The sequence below is a fragment of the Sebastes fasciatus genome, chromosome 10 (assembly GCF_043250625.1).
Source record: "Sebastes fasciatus isolate fSebFas1 chromosome 10, fSebFas1.pri, whole genome shotgun sequence".
In the NCBI taxonomy this organism is placed as follows: Eukaryota; Metazoa; Chordata; class Actinopteri; order Perciformes; family Sebastidae; genus Sebastes; species Sebastes fasciatus.
The window spans coordinates 20,391,669-20,407,383 of NC_133804.1; the positions used below are offsets into that span (position 1 = coordinate 20,391,669).

At 42.0% G+C, this 15,715-nt stretch overlaps 5 protein-coding genes across 18 annotated transcripts in view; all 5 read right to left on the bottom strand.

The window, feature by feature from the left end:
* Nucleotides 1-15,715, bottom strand: part of LOC141775468 (protocadherin gamma-C5-like) — a 227,851-nt gene that overhangs the window by 122,378 nt on the left and 89,758 nt on the right. The window lies entirely within an intron of this gene.
* On the bottom strand, nucleotides 17-4,546 carry LOC141775463 (protocadherin gamma-A2-like). The gene has a single exon (XM_074648851.1). The coding sequence runs from the start codon at nucleotides 3,486-3,488 to the stop codon at nucleotides 1,101-1,103; it is 2,388 nt and encodes a 795-aa protein (XP_074504952.1). The 5' UTR covers nucleotides 3,489-4,546; the 3' UTR covers nucleotides 17-1,100.
* Nucleotides 4,542-7,915, bottom strand: LOC141775462 (protocadherin gamma-A2-like). The gene has a single exon (XM_074648850.1). The coding sequence runs from the start codon at nucleotides 7,191-7,193 to the stop codon at nucleotides 4,779-4,781; it is 2,415 nt and encodes an 804-aa protein (XP_074504951.1). The 5' UTR covers nucleotides 7,194-7,915; the 3' UTR covers nucleotides 4,542-4,778.
* On the bottom strand, nucleotides 8,054-11,489 carry LOC141775461 (protocadherin gamma-A7-like). The gene is made up of 2 exons (XM_074648849.1): nucleotides 10,527-11,489; nucleotides 8,054-9,242 (listed from the first exon to the last, which is right to left on the bottom strand). The coding sequence occupies exons 1-2, from the start codon at nucleotides 10,911-10,913 to the stop codon at nucleotides 8,466-8,468; spliced, it is 1,164 nt and encodes a 387-aa protein (XP_074504950.1). The 5' UTR covers nucleotides 10,914-11,489; the 3' UTR covers nucleotides 8,054-8,465.
* On the bottom strand, nucleotides 12,556-15,707 carry LOC141775480 (protocadherin beta-16-like). The gene is made up of 2 exons (XM_074648909.1): nucleotides 14,643-15,707; nucleotides 12,556-13,355 (listed from the first exon to the last, which is right to left on the bottom strand). Exons 1-2 carry the CDS (start codon nucleotides 15,007-15,009, stop codon nucleotides 12,571-12,573), a joined length of 1,152 nt encoding a protein of 383 aa, XP_074505010.1. The 5' UTR covers nucleotides 15,010-15,707; the 3' UTR covers nucleotides 12,556-12,570.

Sequence of the window (15,715 nt, forward strand, 5' to 3'; positions counted from 1 at the left end):
GAAAGTTTAGGTCATTTTTAAAAATATATTTAAATATAATAGATAAACAATGAAGCACAGTGTTAATCAGATGTTGCAGATGTGTTAGAGATCAGGGTGGATATAAAATCCAAATGAAAGATAGGAAAGAGAAACATATCTCAGAAAAAAATAAAAGGTTTCCTCTGTATAATAATAATAATTGACAAATACTGAGTAGAACAGAGGAAAACACCGATATTAAAACTGCAGAAACAGTCGCTGACAGACTGGTTAAACAAGAGGCTGTACTATATAGGTCCTTGTCCGCAGTTCTGAAGTGAATCAACTCTGAATGAGAGCCAAAACTACCAGAAAGCTTTTCGAATAACGTGATGCCATGAAGAGACTGAAAAATATATTGAAACTTTCTATGGAAAATATCTTACTACTACGTCCATTATCACTGCTGCTGCTACTACTAATATTAGTAATAATAATAATTATTATAAAAACAAAACAATCATGTCTGTGAAGAAGACAGATCGAAATTATAATAACAAATAATTCTTCTATTAATTCCATTATCACTACTATAACTATAACTACAACAACAACAACCAAAATTACTACTACTACTAATAATAATATTAATAATACTGTATTTTGTCATCCAAGGAGACCGGCTGTAGTTAAAATGTATTCAGAAGTACTAAGTAAATGTTTAGGAGAAGTAAAACCAAAATCTCTGAAGAGTAAATAGTCTTCATGGTAAATAGAGCATAAAAACATGCCACCTAAACACATAATGCTGTTTAAAATATGATGCTTCCCTGTTTGTTGCTTAAAGAAAAAAGTAGTGTCATCAATTATATTTTAAATCATTAAGAATGCACTTAGGCAATATTAAAGCAGTCTGACCTCTAGAGGAGAGTCTGGTAGGTCTTTTATGGTGTGCATTTTCCTTAGTGACTCTTTCTCGCTTCAGTTAACTGGCTCAACTCTTAGAGGAGCTGTCCATCACTAGTGGTCCTGAAAATGACCCCTGAGCAGTGAGACACGCCATAAAGCCAAGTAGTATCTGTAATCTAAGAATACAATATAATGAATGCATTGCAAGTTTGTGAAGAATTATGAATCATTTAACCGACCTCTAGAGGAGAGTCTGGTTCGTCCAGGATGCTCTTCTCACTCTGTATCCGCTGCATCGTCCCTGTAGAACTGGGGTCCATTATCAGCACGTTCTGACTACCGGCTCCTCCGAACTTACAGTCACTCTTTCTGGAGTCAGTCGTCCTGCACACCTCGTAGTTGTACACGTGTTGGAGAGTCCCTGTCCCCAAAGTGTCTGAGTAACGTGGTGGATAATATGGAATCACAGGGAGACTGGAGTGATACAGGACGCGAGACTGTCTCCACCTGTAGATCTTCACTGATATAATAACCACTAAACACGTGATGAAGAGGAAGGAGACTACAGCCAGAGCCAACACTAAGTAAAAAGTCAGGTTGTCATTGTACTCCTTGTCGTGTGTAAAGTCAGTGAACTCAGACAGCACTTCAGGGAAGCTGTCCGCCACCGCCACGTTAACAATGACTGTAGCTGAACGAGAGGGCTGCCCGTTGTCCTCCACTATAACAGTCAGTCTTTGTTTCACAGCATCTTTATCAGTGACTTGGCGGATAGTTCTTATTTCTCCATTCTGTAAGCCCACTTCAAACAGCGCCCTGTCTGTGGCTTTCTGCAGTTTATAGGAGAGCCAGGCATTCTGTCCAGAGTCCACATCAACAGCCACCACTTTAGTGACTAGATAGCCCACATCTGCTGAACGAGGCACCATTTCAGCCACCAGAGAGCCACCAGTCTGGACTGGGTACAGGACCTGAGGAGGGTTGTCGTTCTGGTCCTGGATCAGTACTTTCACAGTCACGTTGCTACTTAGTGGAGGGGAACCTCCATCCTGCGCTTTCACGCGGAAGTGGAAGTCTTTGATCTGCTCGTAGTCAAAAGAGCGCACTGCATGGATGACTCCACTATCAGCACTAACGGACACATATGAGGAGACTGGCACTCCGTTAACAGAGGAGTCCTCCAGTATGTAAGAAACACGGGCATTCTGGTTCCAGTCAGCGTCTCTGGCTTTCACTGTGAATATAGAGAGGCCTGGTGTGTTGTTTTCTACAATGTAGGCCTCATATGAGCTCCTCTCAAAGACAGGCGCGTTATCATTCACATCAGAGATCTGTAAGGTGAGAGTGACGCTGCTGGAGAGAGAGGGCACTCCCTCATCAGAGCACGTCACTGTTATATTATACTCAGAGGATCTCTCTCTGTCTAAATCACTGTCTGTTATAACGGTAAAGAAATTATTTGTTGTTGATTTAATGGCAAACGGAATATTTTCGTTTAAAACACACATAACTTTACCGTTATCATTTGAGTCCGCATCTTGTATATTAAGCATCGTAACAACCGTTCCCGGTTTCATGTTCTCAGATACTGTGTTTGAGTTAGACATTATGTTAATAGACGGAGGGTTATCATTTGTATCTGTGACGTCCACAATTACTTTACATGCGTCTGATAATCCTCCCTGATCTGACACCTGAACGTCGAGCTCATACAGTCTCCTTTTTTCATAATCTACATTTCCAGTTAAAGTCAATATTCCAGTATTTGCATCAATTTCAAAGAGACCCGCTGCTGCAGATTTTGAAATCATGTATGTGACTACTCCGTTACTGCCTTTATCTATGTCTGTAGCCCTTACGGTGGTTATTACAGTGCCAACAGGAGCATTCTCTGTAACACTTGCTTTATATTCCGGTTTTGAACAAACGGGCGGGTTGTCATTTGCGTCTAAAACAGTTATGCTAATCTGTATTGTCCCTGAAAGCTGTGGTTCACCACCATCCAGAGCTGTTAGTATTAATGATATATGCTCATGTTTTTCTCGGTCTAATGGTTTCTGTAAAACCATCTCGACATGTTTAGTCCCATCTCCTCTGCTGATGGTTTTCAGAGCGAAATTATCACTGGGCTTCAGGGCGTAGCTGTTCAATCCGTTTATTCCAACATCATCGTCTATTGCTTTCTCTAAAACGAATCGAGCTCCAGTTAGAGCTGATTCGCTAATTTCATATTTCATCTCACCTCTGTCAAACGTCGGAGGGTTGTCATTTATATCGGTAATCTCGACAGTAACCGTGTAAAACTCCATTGGGTTTTCCAGGATCATTTGGAAATGGAGTGCGCAAGGCATTGTTTGCCCGCATAGAGCTTCTCTGTCTATTCTGTCTTTAATAAGGAGGACTCCTCTTTCTCTCTTCAGCTCGATATATTCCTCAGTGTTACCAGTATAAATACGAGCTTTACCGGACTTCAGTCTTTCCACACCTAAACCTAAATCCTGGGCTATATTTCCTATTAGAGCCCCCTTTGCCATTTCCTCAGGAATGGAGTAGCTGACTTGCCCGTGCACTACACCGAGAGAGAGCAGCGAGATAAACAACAGCACTTGCCATCCCATCGTTCCGGTCGACACGTCTGTGAAGAAAATCAGATAATCCTTTCGATTCTTCGTCCCAGGTTCCGATTTTGACCCGCAGATACAGCTACACGGTCCTAAATATGGCACTTATCCTAAATTGTGGAACAAAGGAATCCCATTGTGCCGTCCAAGCGTATGCAGTGGCAGTCCCGACTGTTAACTCCACCTCTGCCTATGTCCCAATGTAATATGCTGAGATATAGGGGAGGTACTGCAACAAATGCTTCCTCAGTAACTCGATGGCCAACAGCGTCCCTCTCTGTTCAATGGACTGAACTACACAGCCGCTTACTGTGGCAACCACAATAAAGACATTTAAAACAACATTACAACAAAAAGAAACACTTAAATTATCTTCTGTCTACATTACTGATCAATTACAAACAGATGACTAAAGCAAAATATAACATAACTAGGAATACGAAGCATAAAACAACCAAACAAAAAGTTATGGGACCAAAAACCCACAAGTACAGCTACACAAGAGCACACGCAGCTAAATGTACTACGGAGTCAAAGAGCATGAAATGGCCAGAATGTAAATGATGCTTCAGGCTACCAAAAACTGAGAGCATTGCAATGACACAACCATCGTTTGCACTGTCCATGGTGCTAAAAAATTAAATGCAAAATTCAAATAAATGATTCCGCGTATACCTATAACTTGTGGATATTACAAAAAAAATTAATAAATGTCTATTTGTCTACATTGTTTATCAGTGGCAAGCCTACATACAGCAACTTAGACGGAAACCAGTTATTTAAAGAAACACAGAGGAGCTGGCAAAACACACACACACACGCAAACACACACACAGAGAGAGAGAGAGAGAGAGAGAGAGAGAGAGAGAGAGAGAGAGAGAGAGAGAGAGAGAGAGAGAGAGAGAGAGAGAGAGAGAGAGAGAGAGAGAGAGAGAGAGAGAAATGGTGAATGAGTACCACAACTGTTCTGTGCGCTGTCCGTGGTGCTGATGTACACTACTGTTCCCAACAGGCTAAACTTAAACCAGCAAGTAAACATACGCTTTTCAAAAGACGAATATTCACTTCAAAAATAGGCCTATATCTAGTTAATGAAGAAAATCAGAGATGAAAGCACTGGATGAATATATTTTAAATACTAAAAATAATATGATATTCCTACAGAGTAAGGACACAGAGTTTAAGATAAGATGATCCCCAAACTAAGCAATGCTCCATTATTTCACACAAAAACCTACAAGCTTTACATTTCAAAATTGACATTGATAAAGGTGTGTAGAAACGATGTTAAAGCAGTCTAACCTCTAGAGGAGAGTCTGGTTCATCTAGGATGCTCTTCTCACTCTGTATCCGCTGCATCGTCCCTGTAGAACTGGGGTCCATTATCAGCACGTTCTGACTACCGGCTCCTCCAAACTTACAGTCACTCTTTCTGGAGTCAGTCGTCCTGCACACCTCGTAGTTGTACACGTGTTGGAGAGTCCCTGTCCCCAAAGTGTCTGAGTAACGTGGTGGATAATATGGAATCACAGGGAGACTGGAGTGATACAGGACGCGAGACTGTCTCCACCTGTAGATCTTCACTGAGATAATAACCACTAAACACGTGATGAAGAGGAAGGAGACTACAGCCAGAGCCAACACTAAGTAAAAAGTCAGGTTGTCATTGTACTCCTTGTCGTGTGTAAAGTCAGTGAACTCAGACAGCACTTCAGGGAAGCTGTCCGCCACCGCCACGTTAACAATGACTGTAGCTGAACGAGAGGGCTGCCCGTTGTCCTCCACTATAACAGTCAGTCTTTGTTTCACAGCATCTTTATCAGTGACTTGGCGGATAGTTCTTATTTCTCCATTCTGTAAGCCCACTTCAAACAGCGCCCTGTCTGTGGCTTTCTGCAGTTTATAGGAGAGCCAGGCATTCTGTCCAGAGTCCACATCAACAGCCACCACTTTAGTGACCAGATAGCCCACATCTGCTGAACGAGGCACCAGTTCAGCCACCAGAGAGCCACCAGTCTGGACTGGGTACAGGACCTGAGGGGGGTTGTCGTTCTGGTCCTGGATCAGTATTTTCACAGTCACGTTGCTACTGAGTGGAGGGGAACCTCCATCCTGCGCTTTGACGCGGAAGTGGAAGTCTTTGATCTGCTCGTAGTCAAAAGAGCGCACTGCATGGATGACTCCACTATCAGCACTAACGGACACATATGAGGAGACTGGCACTCCGTTAACAGAGGAGTCCTCCAGTATGTAAGAAACACGGGCATTCTGGTTCCAGTCAGCGTCTCTGGCTTTCACTGTGAATATAGAGAGGCCTGGTGTGTTGTTTTCTACAATGTAGGCCTCATATGAGCTCCTCTCAAAGACAGGCGCGTTATCATTCACATCAGAGATCTGTAAGGTGAGAGTGACGCTGCTGGAGAGGGAGGGCACTCCTTCATCATAGCACGTCACTGTTATATTATACTGAGAAGCGAGCTCTCTGTCTAAATCACTGTCTGTCACTAAAGTAAAGAAATTATTTGATGTCGACGTGATTGTAAAATGAGTATTTTCATCTAAAAGGCAGTGGACTTTGCCATTTTCATCGGAATCTGGATCCTGAACGTTCATCATTGTCAGAACTGTGCCTGGTTTAACATCCTCAGATACACTGGATAACGTTGACATAATATTGATAGCTGGTGGGTTATCGTTTGTGTCCAGCACCTCAATTATAACTTTACACACGTCTGAGTTAATTTCATCTGATGCTTGGATATCTATCTCATAATGTCTAAATTTCTCATAATCAAGCGTTCCCATTAACGTAATCAAACCACTTTCTTTATCTACATGAAACAGTTCATGTGCGCCCTCTGGGACATTAGTAATTGAATACTGTATGTGCCCATGCGGACCCTCATCTGCGTCAGATGCACTCACCGTGGTTAGAACAGCTCCTTTCAACGCGTTTTCTTTCACATTAGTCTTATACTCTGCTTGAGTACAAACAGGTGCATTATCATTTGCGTCCAGTACTGTTATAACAATTAGTATGGTTCCAGAGAGCTGCGGGTCGCCGCCATCTAAAGCAGTCAATACTAAAGACAGCCGCTCCTGTTTCTCTCGGTCAAGATGCTTCGTTAACAGCATCTCAACATTTCTACTGCTGCCTATTCTGTAAGGGGTTAAAGTGAATGTGTCACTTGAACTGAGTGAATAGCCCCGGAGCCCATTAATACCCACATCGACGTCAACAGCCTTTTCTAATACAAATTTCGATCCAATTTGAGTCGTTTCACTAATTTCAAATTTCATTTCCTTGTTTTTAAAACCGGGAGAGTTATCGTTAATGTCTGTGATCTCGACAGTGACGCTGTAAAACTGCAAAGGATTCTCCAAAATGATCTGAAAATCCAGAGCACAGGGCGTCGTCTGTCCGCAGAGCGCCTCTCTGTCTATCCGCTCTTTGATAACGAGGACTCCCCTTTCTTTATTCAGCTCGATGTATTCTGTACCTTCTCCGGTATATATACGAGCTTTCCCTGCTTTCAGCCGTTTCACATCCAAACCTAAATCTTGTGCTATGTTACCGACAAAAGATCCTTTCGCCATTTCCTCAGGAATGGAGTAGCTGACCTGCCCAAAGACCGAGCTGAGAGAAACAACCGAGATAAACAGCAGTAGTCCTCCTGGCTGTGCCATTGTTCTGTCCGACATCCTCCGGTCCGCAAAAAAAGTGGTATCAAATACGTTATCCAATTAAAGGATTGTAGACAAAAATGTCAGTAATATCATCCAGAATCCACACTCCAAAGGACGCTGATATTAAGCCTGGTATCTCCGTGTTCAAACATCTCCCTCTTACAAAACGTCCCTCTTGTTTTTTTCTCTCTTTCTCTGTAACATTTCGAGATGATGGGGGAGGTACAGCTGCAATAAGCTCTGAGATCTCAGCAGCCTGGTCAACAGCGTCCCTGTGAGTTGGATGCAATGAACTACACATTGCTCAGACATCCCTGATTTGTATGGGGTTAATCACAATGTGTGTTGAATTATCTCAATAATGGTTGAATGTTACTAATGAAAGTATAATTAACTTCCTGTGCATATCAGCAAAATGTGACACACACAGACAGACAGACAGACACACACCCACACACACACAAACAGGCATAGTAAGCCAGTTAGGGAACACATTGAACAGGGGAGGATGCACAACATTTCAAAACTCCAACAAAGTGACCTGAATGTTGCACTATCCATGGTGCTGACAGGCACTGACAAGAAGAATAGAGCAAACAAGACAGTATGTTTAACTCAAATTTAAGTATGTGGCGTTAATTCAGATTTGCTACTAGTGACGCTGCAAAAACCAAGGCTTTAATTACGTGTCACTTTAAACAGGAGTACATGTTTTCAAAATGTCACTCTGGTTTAAATTCCTGAATACAAAATGCTAAGATAACTGCCCAGCACATCACCAGTACGGAGCAGCCGTCCATGAAGGACCTCTACACCCAGCGGTGTAGGAAGAAAGCCAACAGGATCCTCAGATACCCCAACCAGAAACTGTTCTGCCCGCAGGCCATACAACTTTTGAACTCTTGAGCTCCTAAGTTCATCACTGGACACTTCACCAGTATACTGTCAACTTAGCTCTATATACTCTGTTTACTGTTTAACAAACTGTTTACACCTCTGTGTATATATATATATGTATTACTTCTCATCATTCATACATACTACATCCCTGTTTACATTCAGTTTATCAATTTGAAACTGTCTACCACAAATTTACATTTATTATTTCATATATTATATTTTTATGTTTGTTGAAGGTAACCTGAGACCCAATATTTTCACTGCCAATGACTGCTTTGTCGTAATTGTGCATCTGATAAATAAAGTAACTTGAACTTGAAATAATGAGAAACCAATGCATTTGAATAGTTATCTAATAATAAACACTGAATTGCAGATTCAAGAATTTTATAAAAAGACAAAGCCAACCTCTAGAGGAGAGTCTGGTTCATCCAGGATGCTCTTCTCACTCTGTATCCGCTGCATCGTCCCTGTAGAACTGGGGTCCATTATCAGCACGTTCTGACTACCGGCTCCTCCGAACTTACAGTCACTCTTTCTGGAGTCAGTCGTCCTGCACACCTCGTAGTTGTACACATGTTGGAGAGTCCCTGTCCCCAAAGTGTCTGAGTAACGTGGTGGATAATATGGAATCACAGGGAGACTGGAGTGATACAGGACGCGAGACTGTCTCCACCTGTAGATCTTCACTGATATAATAACCACTAAACACGTGATGAAGAGGAAGGAGACTACAGCCAGAGCCAACACTAAGTAAAAAGTCAGGTTGTCATTGTACTCCTTGTCGTGTGTAAAGTCAGTGAACTCAGACAGCACTTCAGGGAAGCTGTCCGCCACCGCCACGTTAACAATGACTGTAGCTGAACGAGAGGGCTGCCCGTTGTCCTCCACTATAACAGCCAGTCTTTGTTTCACAGCATCTTTATCAGTGACTTGGCGGATAGTTCTTATTTCTCCATTCTGTAAGCCCACTTCAAACAGCGCCCTGTCTGTGGCTTTCTGCAGTTTATAGGAGAGCCAGGCATTCTGTCCAGAGTCCACATCAACAGCCACCACTTTAGTGACCAGATAGCCCACATCTGCTGAACGAGGCACCATTTCAGCCACCAGAGAGCCACCAGTCTGGACTGGGTACAGGACCTGAGGGGGGTTGTCGTTCTGGTCCTGGATCATTAATTTCACAGTCACGTTGCTACTGAGTGGAGGGGAACCTCCATCCTGCGCTTTGACAGTGAATACAAGCTGCTTGATCTGTTCATAATCAAATGAGCGCACTGCATGTAGAAGTCCAGTTTCAGAGTTTATGGACACATAAGAAGAAACTGGGCTGCCAGAGACCTGTGTGTCCTCCAGGAAGTAAGAGATTCTTGCATTTTGATTCCAGTCAGAATCTTGCGCGCTCACACTGAATATTGAAATCCCTGGGACATTATTTTCAATAATATAGGCAGAATAAGTTGGTTTAGTAAAGAGTGGAGCATTATCGTTAACATCAGAAATTCTTAGATGTAAAGTTGTTTTAGTAGAAAGTGGGGGTGACCCTGAATCGGTTGCAGTTATGGTTATGTTGTATTCTGGTTTCGTTTCACGATCAAAAGGTGCATCTGAAAGTAAATTGTAATAATTAGTCAAAGAAGACTGGATTTTAAAGGGGAGATTAAAATCTATTGAGCACGTTATTTGACCGTTTCTTTCAGAGTCTGCATCTTTGACATTAAAAACAGCTATAGTCGTGCCTGGAGGGACATCCTCTGAAATCAGGCTGGAGTAGGACATTATATTTATAACTGGAGCATTATCATTTATGTCAGTGACCTCAATGACAACTTTGGTTGCGTCACTTAGGGCACTCTGATCTTTGGCGATCACTCTTATTTCATATTTTTTGTCCTTTTCAAAATCAATATTACCAGCCACAGTTATTTTGCCGGATAAACTGTCAATTTTAAATTTTTCACCAGAGTTTCCCTTTACATTAGAAAAAGTGTATGAGACCAAGCCATTAGACCCACTGTCGGCATCTGAAGCATTCACAGTAGTTATATACGTGCCTATGGGTGCATTTTCTGTCACAGTAGCAGTGTACAGGGATTGATTAAATACAGGAGGATTATCATTAGCATCGAGAACAGTGATCTCTATATTTACTGTACCAGATCGCTGCGGAGTTCCTCCATCTACTGCTATCAGCTTCAGAGAGAGGTGTGGATTCATCTCTCTGTCTAATGGCTTCTGTAAAATCATCACAGCGAATCTGCTTCCATCAGCATTGGAGTGCTGTTTCAAAACGAAATTATCATTAGGGGATAAAACATATTTTTGCAAGCTGTGAATCCCTGCATCGGGGTCATAGGCGCTTTCCAAGTCGAATTGAGATCCTATTGTTGCAGATTCACTGATTTCTAGATTAATTACATCATTTTTAAAAGTTGGCGCATGGTCATTTACGTCTAATATTTCCACCGTCACCCTGTGCAGCTCAATCGGATTTTCCAAAATAATTTCGAAGCTGAAGCTGCACGGTGTCACGTCTCCACAAAGCTCTTCACGGTCTATTCTCTCATTCACGACTAGAATCCCTTTGTCTGTCTTCAGCTCGGTGTACTGGTTGTTTTCTCCGGTCACGATACGGGCCCGACCAGAACGGAGCCTCTTCAGATCCAAACCAAGGTCTTGCGCTACATTACCAATCAGAGAGCCTTTCTTCATCTCCTCCGGTATTGAATAACGTATCTGGCCGTTGACGGTGGAAATCATGAAGACGAAAACGATCAGTTGCCATGTAAGTGTCCAACACAACAGCCATTTTCCGCATCGGTGCTGGCGTATCCCCATGTCGTTAAGAGTAAAATCCTAAATGTAACAGCAAATAATATTCCACAGCCACCCACGAAGACGTAATCTACATTCCAGTTCAACAGAGCTGCATTTCTGCGGAGCAAAACTGTTCAATTATCAAACAAAAAAAATGCTGTTTCAAAGCGACCGTATATCCGTCGAATGCCTCCCTGTATGAAGAACAGTGTTTCTGCCTCTCCTCTTTCTCTCCTCCTCTCTCCTCTCAGTCCTAACATCACTAGACTTTGTTTCACTGATCAACAGCGTCCCTTAGAGTCCAAATGGAGGAAAGAACCGACAACTGCAAATAGGTTAAAAAAACGTTCTATGCAATCTGGTCTGCACACAACAGCAATACAAAACATCTACTGCAACTAAAAAATAAAAGAAGGAATATCTCAACCCAGGATGTAACCTAAAATCACAAACTCCACACATAATCAAAGCACAGACAGAAAGCTAGCAACATAGAGCAGTGTTACCAAACCAGGCTGTGTGGAACAGTCCAGCAGGGCTGATTATATGAACAGCAGCTCAGGGTTTAAAGATGAAATTCTGCCTTCAGTTAGAAAAAAGTATGTAGAGAGTTTAATAAGAGAGGTAACTAGCTCTAGAGATTTCAGAATATATATATTAAGTCCTGAATATGAATACAGGAGCAGGTGATGAAAAGTGAGATGCTGTCCATGGTGCTGAAATTAATGAATTAATTTATAGCGTGCAACAGTTAACTATCAATGTTACTAAACACAGATGGAGAAATACCGGCACAGAAACGAAGGTGCATTATCAAAGAGTTCATAATACAAAACTGCAGAAAACCAACATCAAATGATCTGTCCAGCAAGCTCAATGTGAGTAAAGTGTAACTCGAAATCAGCTTAAAAGCAACATTGCAAATTGTGAGTCGCCACTTCAGAACTGTTCATGGTTATGATTTCTCACTTCTGTTTGAATTTTCAGCCATAAAAAAGTGTCCATAAAAATATGAACCACATCTGAATACAAGTATTGCAAGATAAAATAAATCAGAAGAGAATAAGAAAATAACTACTAAAATATGAAAGTAATAAAAACTTTTGGGAGGAAATTGAGGGGAAAGCTGAGATGTTGCTGTCCGAGGTCCTGAAATGATTATAGACTAAAAACCGCACTACTCCTACTACTGACCATCACAAGTCCTTTCATGCAGATGCAAATATTGCAGGTACCAATTTTAAAGGAAGAAAATTAGAGTGTCAAAAAATACATTCATGTTCAATATGAAACCTTGTGTATAATAAGCATTCAGTAAATACTTGTACTATATGCTCAATCTGCACTAAAGCAAACAAAACATATCCAAATACCGAAACAGACAGTTGGATATTCAATCAAATACAGTCTCCAAGGCTCACTCTAAAGGGTGTACTATAAAAACTGTATAAAAAAAAGGTTAAAGCAGTCTAACCTAAAAGGGAGATATCAGTCAGCTTTAACACACAATGCACCTATAAGATGCTTGTAAAATAATACACTGCCAACACTGATTGAGAATGTAGGTAATGGGATGCTGTCCATGGTTCTGAAAATGCGGAAATAGCTGCAACAGTTCACTATCAATGCAACCAAACACTGACAGAGAAATGAAGGCACAGACACGAAGCTACATTATTTAACTGACCTCTAGAGGAGAGTCTGGTTCATCCAGGATGCTCTTCTCACTCTGTATCCGCTGCATCGTCCCTGTAGAACTGGGGTCCATTATCAGCACGTTCTGACTACCGGCTCCTCCGAACTTACAGTCACTCTTTCTGGAGTCAGTCGTCCTGCACACCTCGTAGTTGTACACATGTTGGAGAGTCCCTGTCCCCAAAGTGTCTGAGTAACGTGGTGGATAATATGGAATCACAGGGAGACTGGAGTGATACAGGACGCGAGACTGTCTCCACCTGTAGATCTTCACTGATATAATAACCACTAAACACGTGATGAAGAGGAAGGAGACCACAGCCAGGGCCAACACTAAGTAAAATGTCAGGTTGTCATTGTACTCCTTGTCGTGTGTAAAGTCAGTGAACTCAGACAGCACTTCAGGGAAGCTGTCCGCCACCGCCACGTTAACAATGACTGTAGCTGAACGAGAGGGCTGCCCGTTGTCCTCCACTATAACAGTCAGTCTTTGTTTCACAGCATCTTTATCAGTGACTTGGCGGATAGTTCTTATTTCTCCATTCTGTAAGCCCACTTCAAACAGCGCCCTGTCTGTGGCTTTCTGCAGTTTATAGGAGAGCCAGGCATTCTGTCCAGAGTCCACATCAACAGCCACCACTTTAGTGACCAGATAGCCCACATCTGCTGAACGAGGCACCATTTCAGCCACCAGAGAGCCACCAGTCTGGACTGGGTACAGAACCTGAGGAGGGTTGTCGTTCTGGTCCTGGATCAGTACTTTCACAGTCACGTTACTACTGAGTGGAGGGGAACCTCCATCCTGCGCCTTTACTACCAGCTGAAGTTGTTTAATCTGTTCATAATCAAACGACCTCACTGCATGAATAGCTCCAGTTTCAGTGTTTATGGAGACGTAAGAAGATGTTGGACTACCATTGATTTGAGTTTCTTCGAGAAAGTACGATATTCTAGCGTTTTGATTCCAGTCAACATCCAGTGCTTTGACAGAAAATATGGACACCCCAGGGGAATTATTTTCGGTAACGTGAGCAACGTAACTAATTTTATCAAATACTGGAGCATTGTCATTAACATCGGAGATTCTCAGACGTAATATTGTTGTGCTTGACAAGGACGGTGATCCCGAATCGGAGGCCCTGACAGTTATGTTATATTCCGGCACAACTTCTCTGTCAAAAGCTGAGTCTGTTACTAACGCATAGTAATTAGTTAAAGTTGATTTTATTTTAAATGGGAGGCTACTGTCTGTTGTGCAAAATATTTTGCCATTTTGCTCCGAGTCTGCGTCAATCACATTAATTATTGCCACTGTGGTGCCCGAGGCAGAGTCCTCCGGCACCGGGCTGGAGAATGACATCACATTTATGACAGGCGCATTGTCGTTGACGTCTACAATCTCTATTTGCACCTTACTTGAATCGGTTAGACCTCCTTGGTCTATAGCTTCAATCATTATTTCATGTTTCTTATCTTTTTCATAATCTACTTGTCCTACAAGTGTTATGGTTCCCGTAATGTCGTCTAAATGAAATATGTCAGCAAGCTGCTTTTTCATGTTTGAAAATCGATATGTGACAAGACCATTTGATCCACTGTCTGCGTCACTTGCATTCACTGTAGTGATATAGGTGCCTTTTAATGCATTCTCCGAGACAGTAGCCCTGTACAGAGACTGGTTAAAAATGGGAGGATTATCATTGACATCAAGCACTGTAATATCTATATTTACTGTACCAGATCTAGCGGGAGTTCCACCGTCAACAGCGATGAGCTTCAGTGATATTCGTGGCTCACTTTCTCTATCTAAAGGTTTTTGTAAGATCATTTCGGCATATTTTCGACCATCTGGACTTGAGTGCTGCTTTAAACCAAATATTTCGTTGGTAGTTAGTATGTATTTCTGTAGACCATTACTACCTACATCTGCGTCTTCAGCACTGGGTAACATAAAGCGTGATCCTAGTGTGGCAGATTCGCTTATTTCAAATTTAATTTCGTTGTTTGTAAATGTCGGAGTATTGTCATTTATGTCGGTTATTTCCACTGTCACTCGATGTAGCTCCATGGGGTTTTCTAAAATCACCTCAAAGCTGAAGCTGCACGGTGTTACGTCTCCACAAAGCTGCTCTCGGTCTATTCTCTCGTTCACCACTAAAACGCCTTTGTCTGTCTTCAGCTCGGTGTACTGGATGCTTTGTCTGGTCACGATACGGGCCCGACCAGAACGGAGCCTTTGCACATCCAAACCGAGGTCTTGAGCAACGTTACCGATAAGTGACCCCTTTTTCAGCTCCTCCGGAATTGTATACCTGATTTGGCCCGACACGATGTGACAGAGACACCAGAAGAACAGCAGAAACGGCCATACTGAGCTGCTAAACAAACGCCCTTTTCCGCGAGGAGATTTTCCAAACGCCATTACACAAATAAGAAAAAGTGTCACCAAAAGCTGGCCGTATACAATCCACAGAAAACAAAGGCAGTTGCATGAAGTAATCCTTTGATTTTAAAGTCCTCGCTCCGAATGAAATTATGTCCGTAGTCCTGCGTATGAAGCACAGACTGTCTTCTCTCCTGGCTAAACGGGAAAATGAAGGCTCTGCCTCCACTGAACCAACTCTGAACACTTGTTTCACTGACCAACAGCGTCCCTTACTGTCCAAATTATGAATATCATGAACACAGGCAGAAAAGAAAAAAAGAAAGAAAAAAATTTGCCAAGAAGTTTAGTGTGGAATAACTACAATGTTAGATCAATAAGGCATCATCATAAAGTCATATAAAACATAAAACAAAAATTACGTTTGGTTTGTGCTGTCTTTTCTGACCAAAATGATCACATATCTGTCATTAATAAAAAGGACTTGCGTTGAATATGTAAAAATGTATCATTCTGGTAAATGATGACATTAAAGGGGAACTACGCCCATTTTCAAAATTCATACATGTTATTCCTATGGTCTAAGACAGACCAAAACATATAAGTAAACATGAACAACTCTCTCCCAAATTCAAAAACTAGAGAGCTAAAACTCAAACTGTGTAGCTGCTCCATAGACAATGAATAGGGAGAGATGTTAGAGACGACACTGAGAGCACCCAGAGAAATGTTCTGAGTATATGTG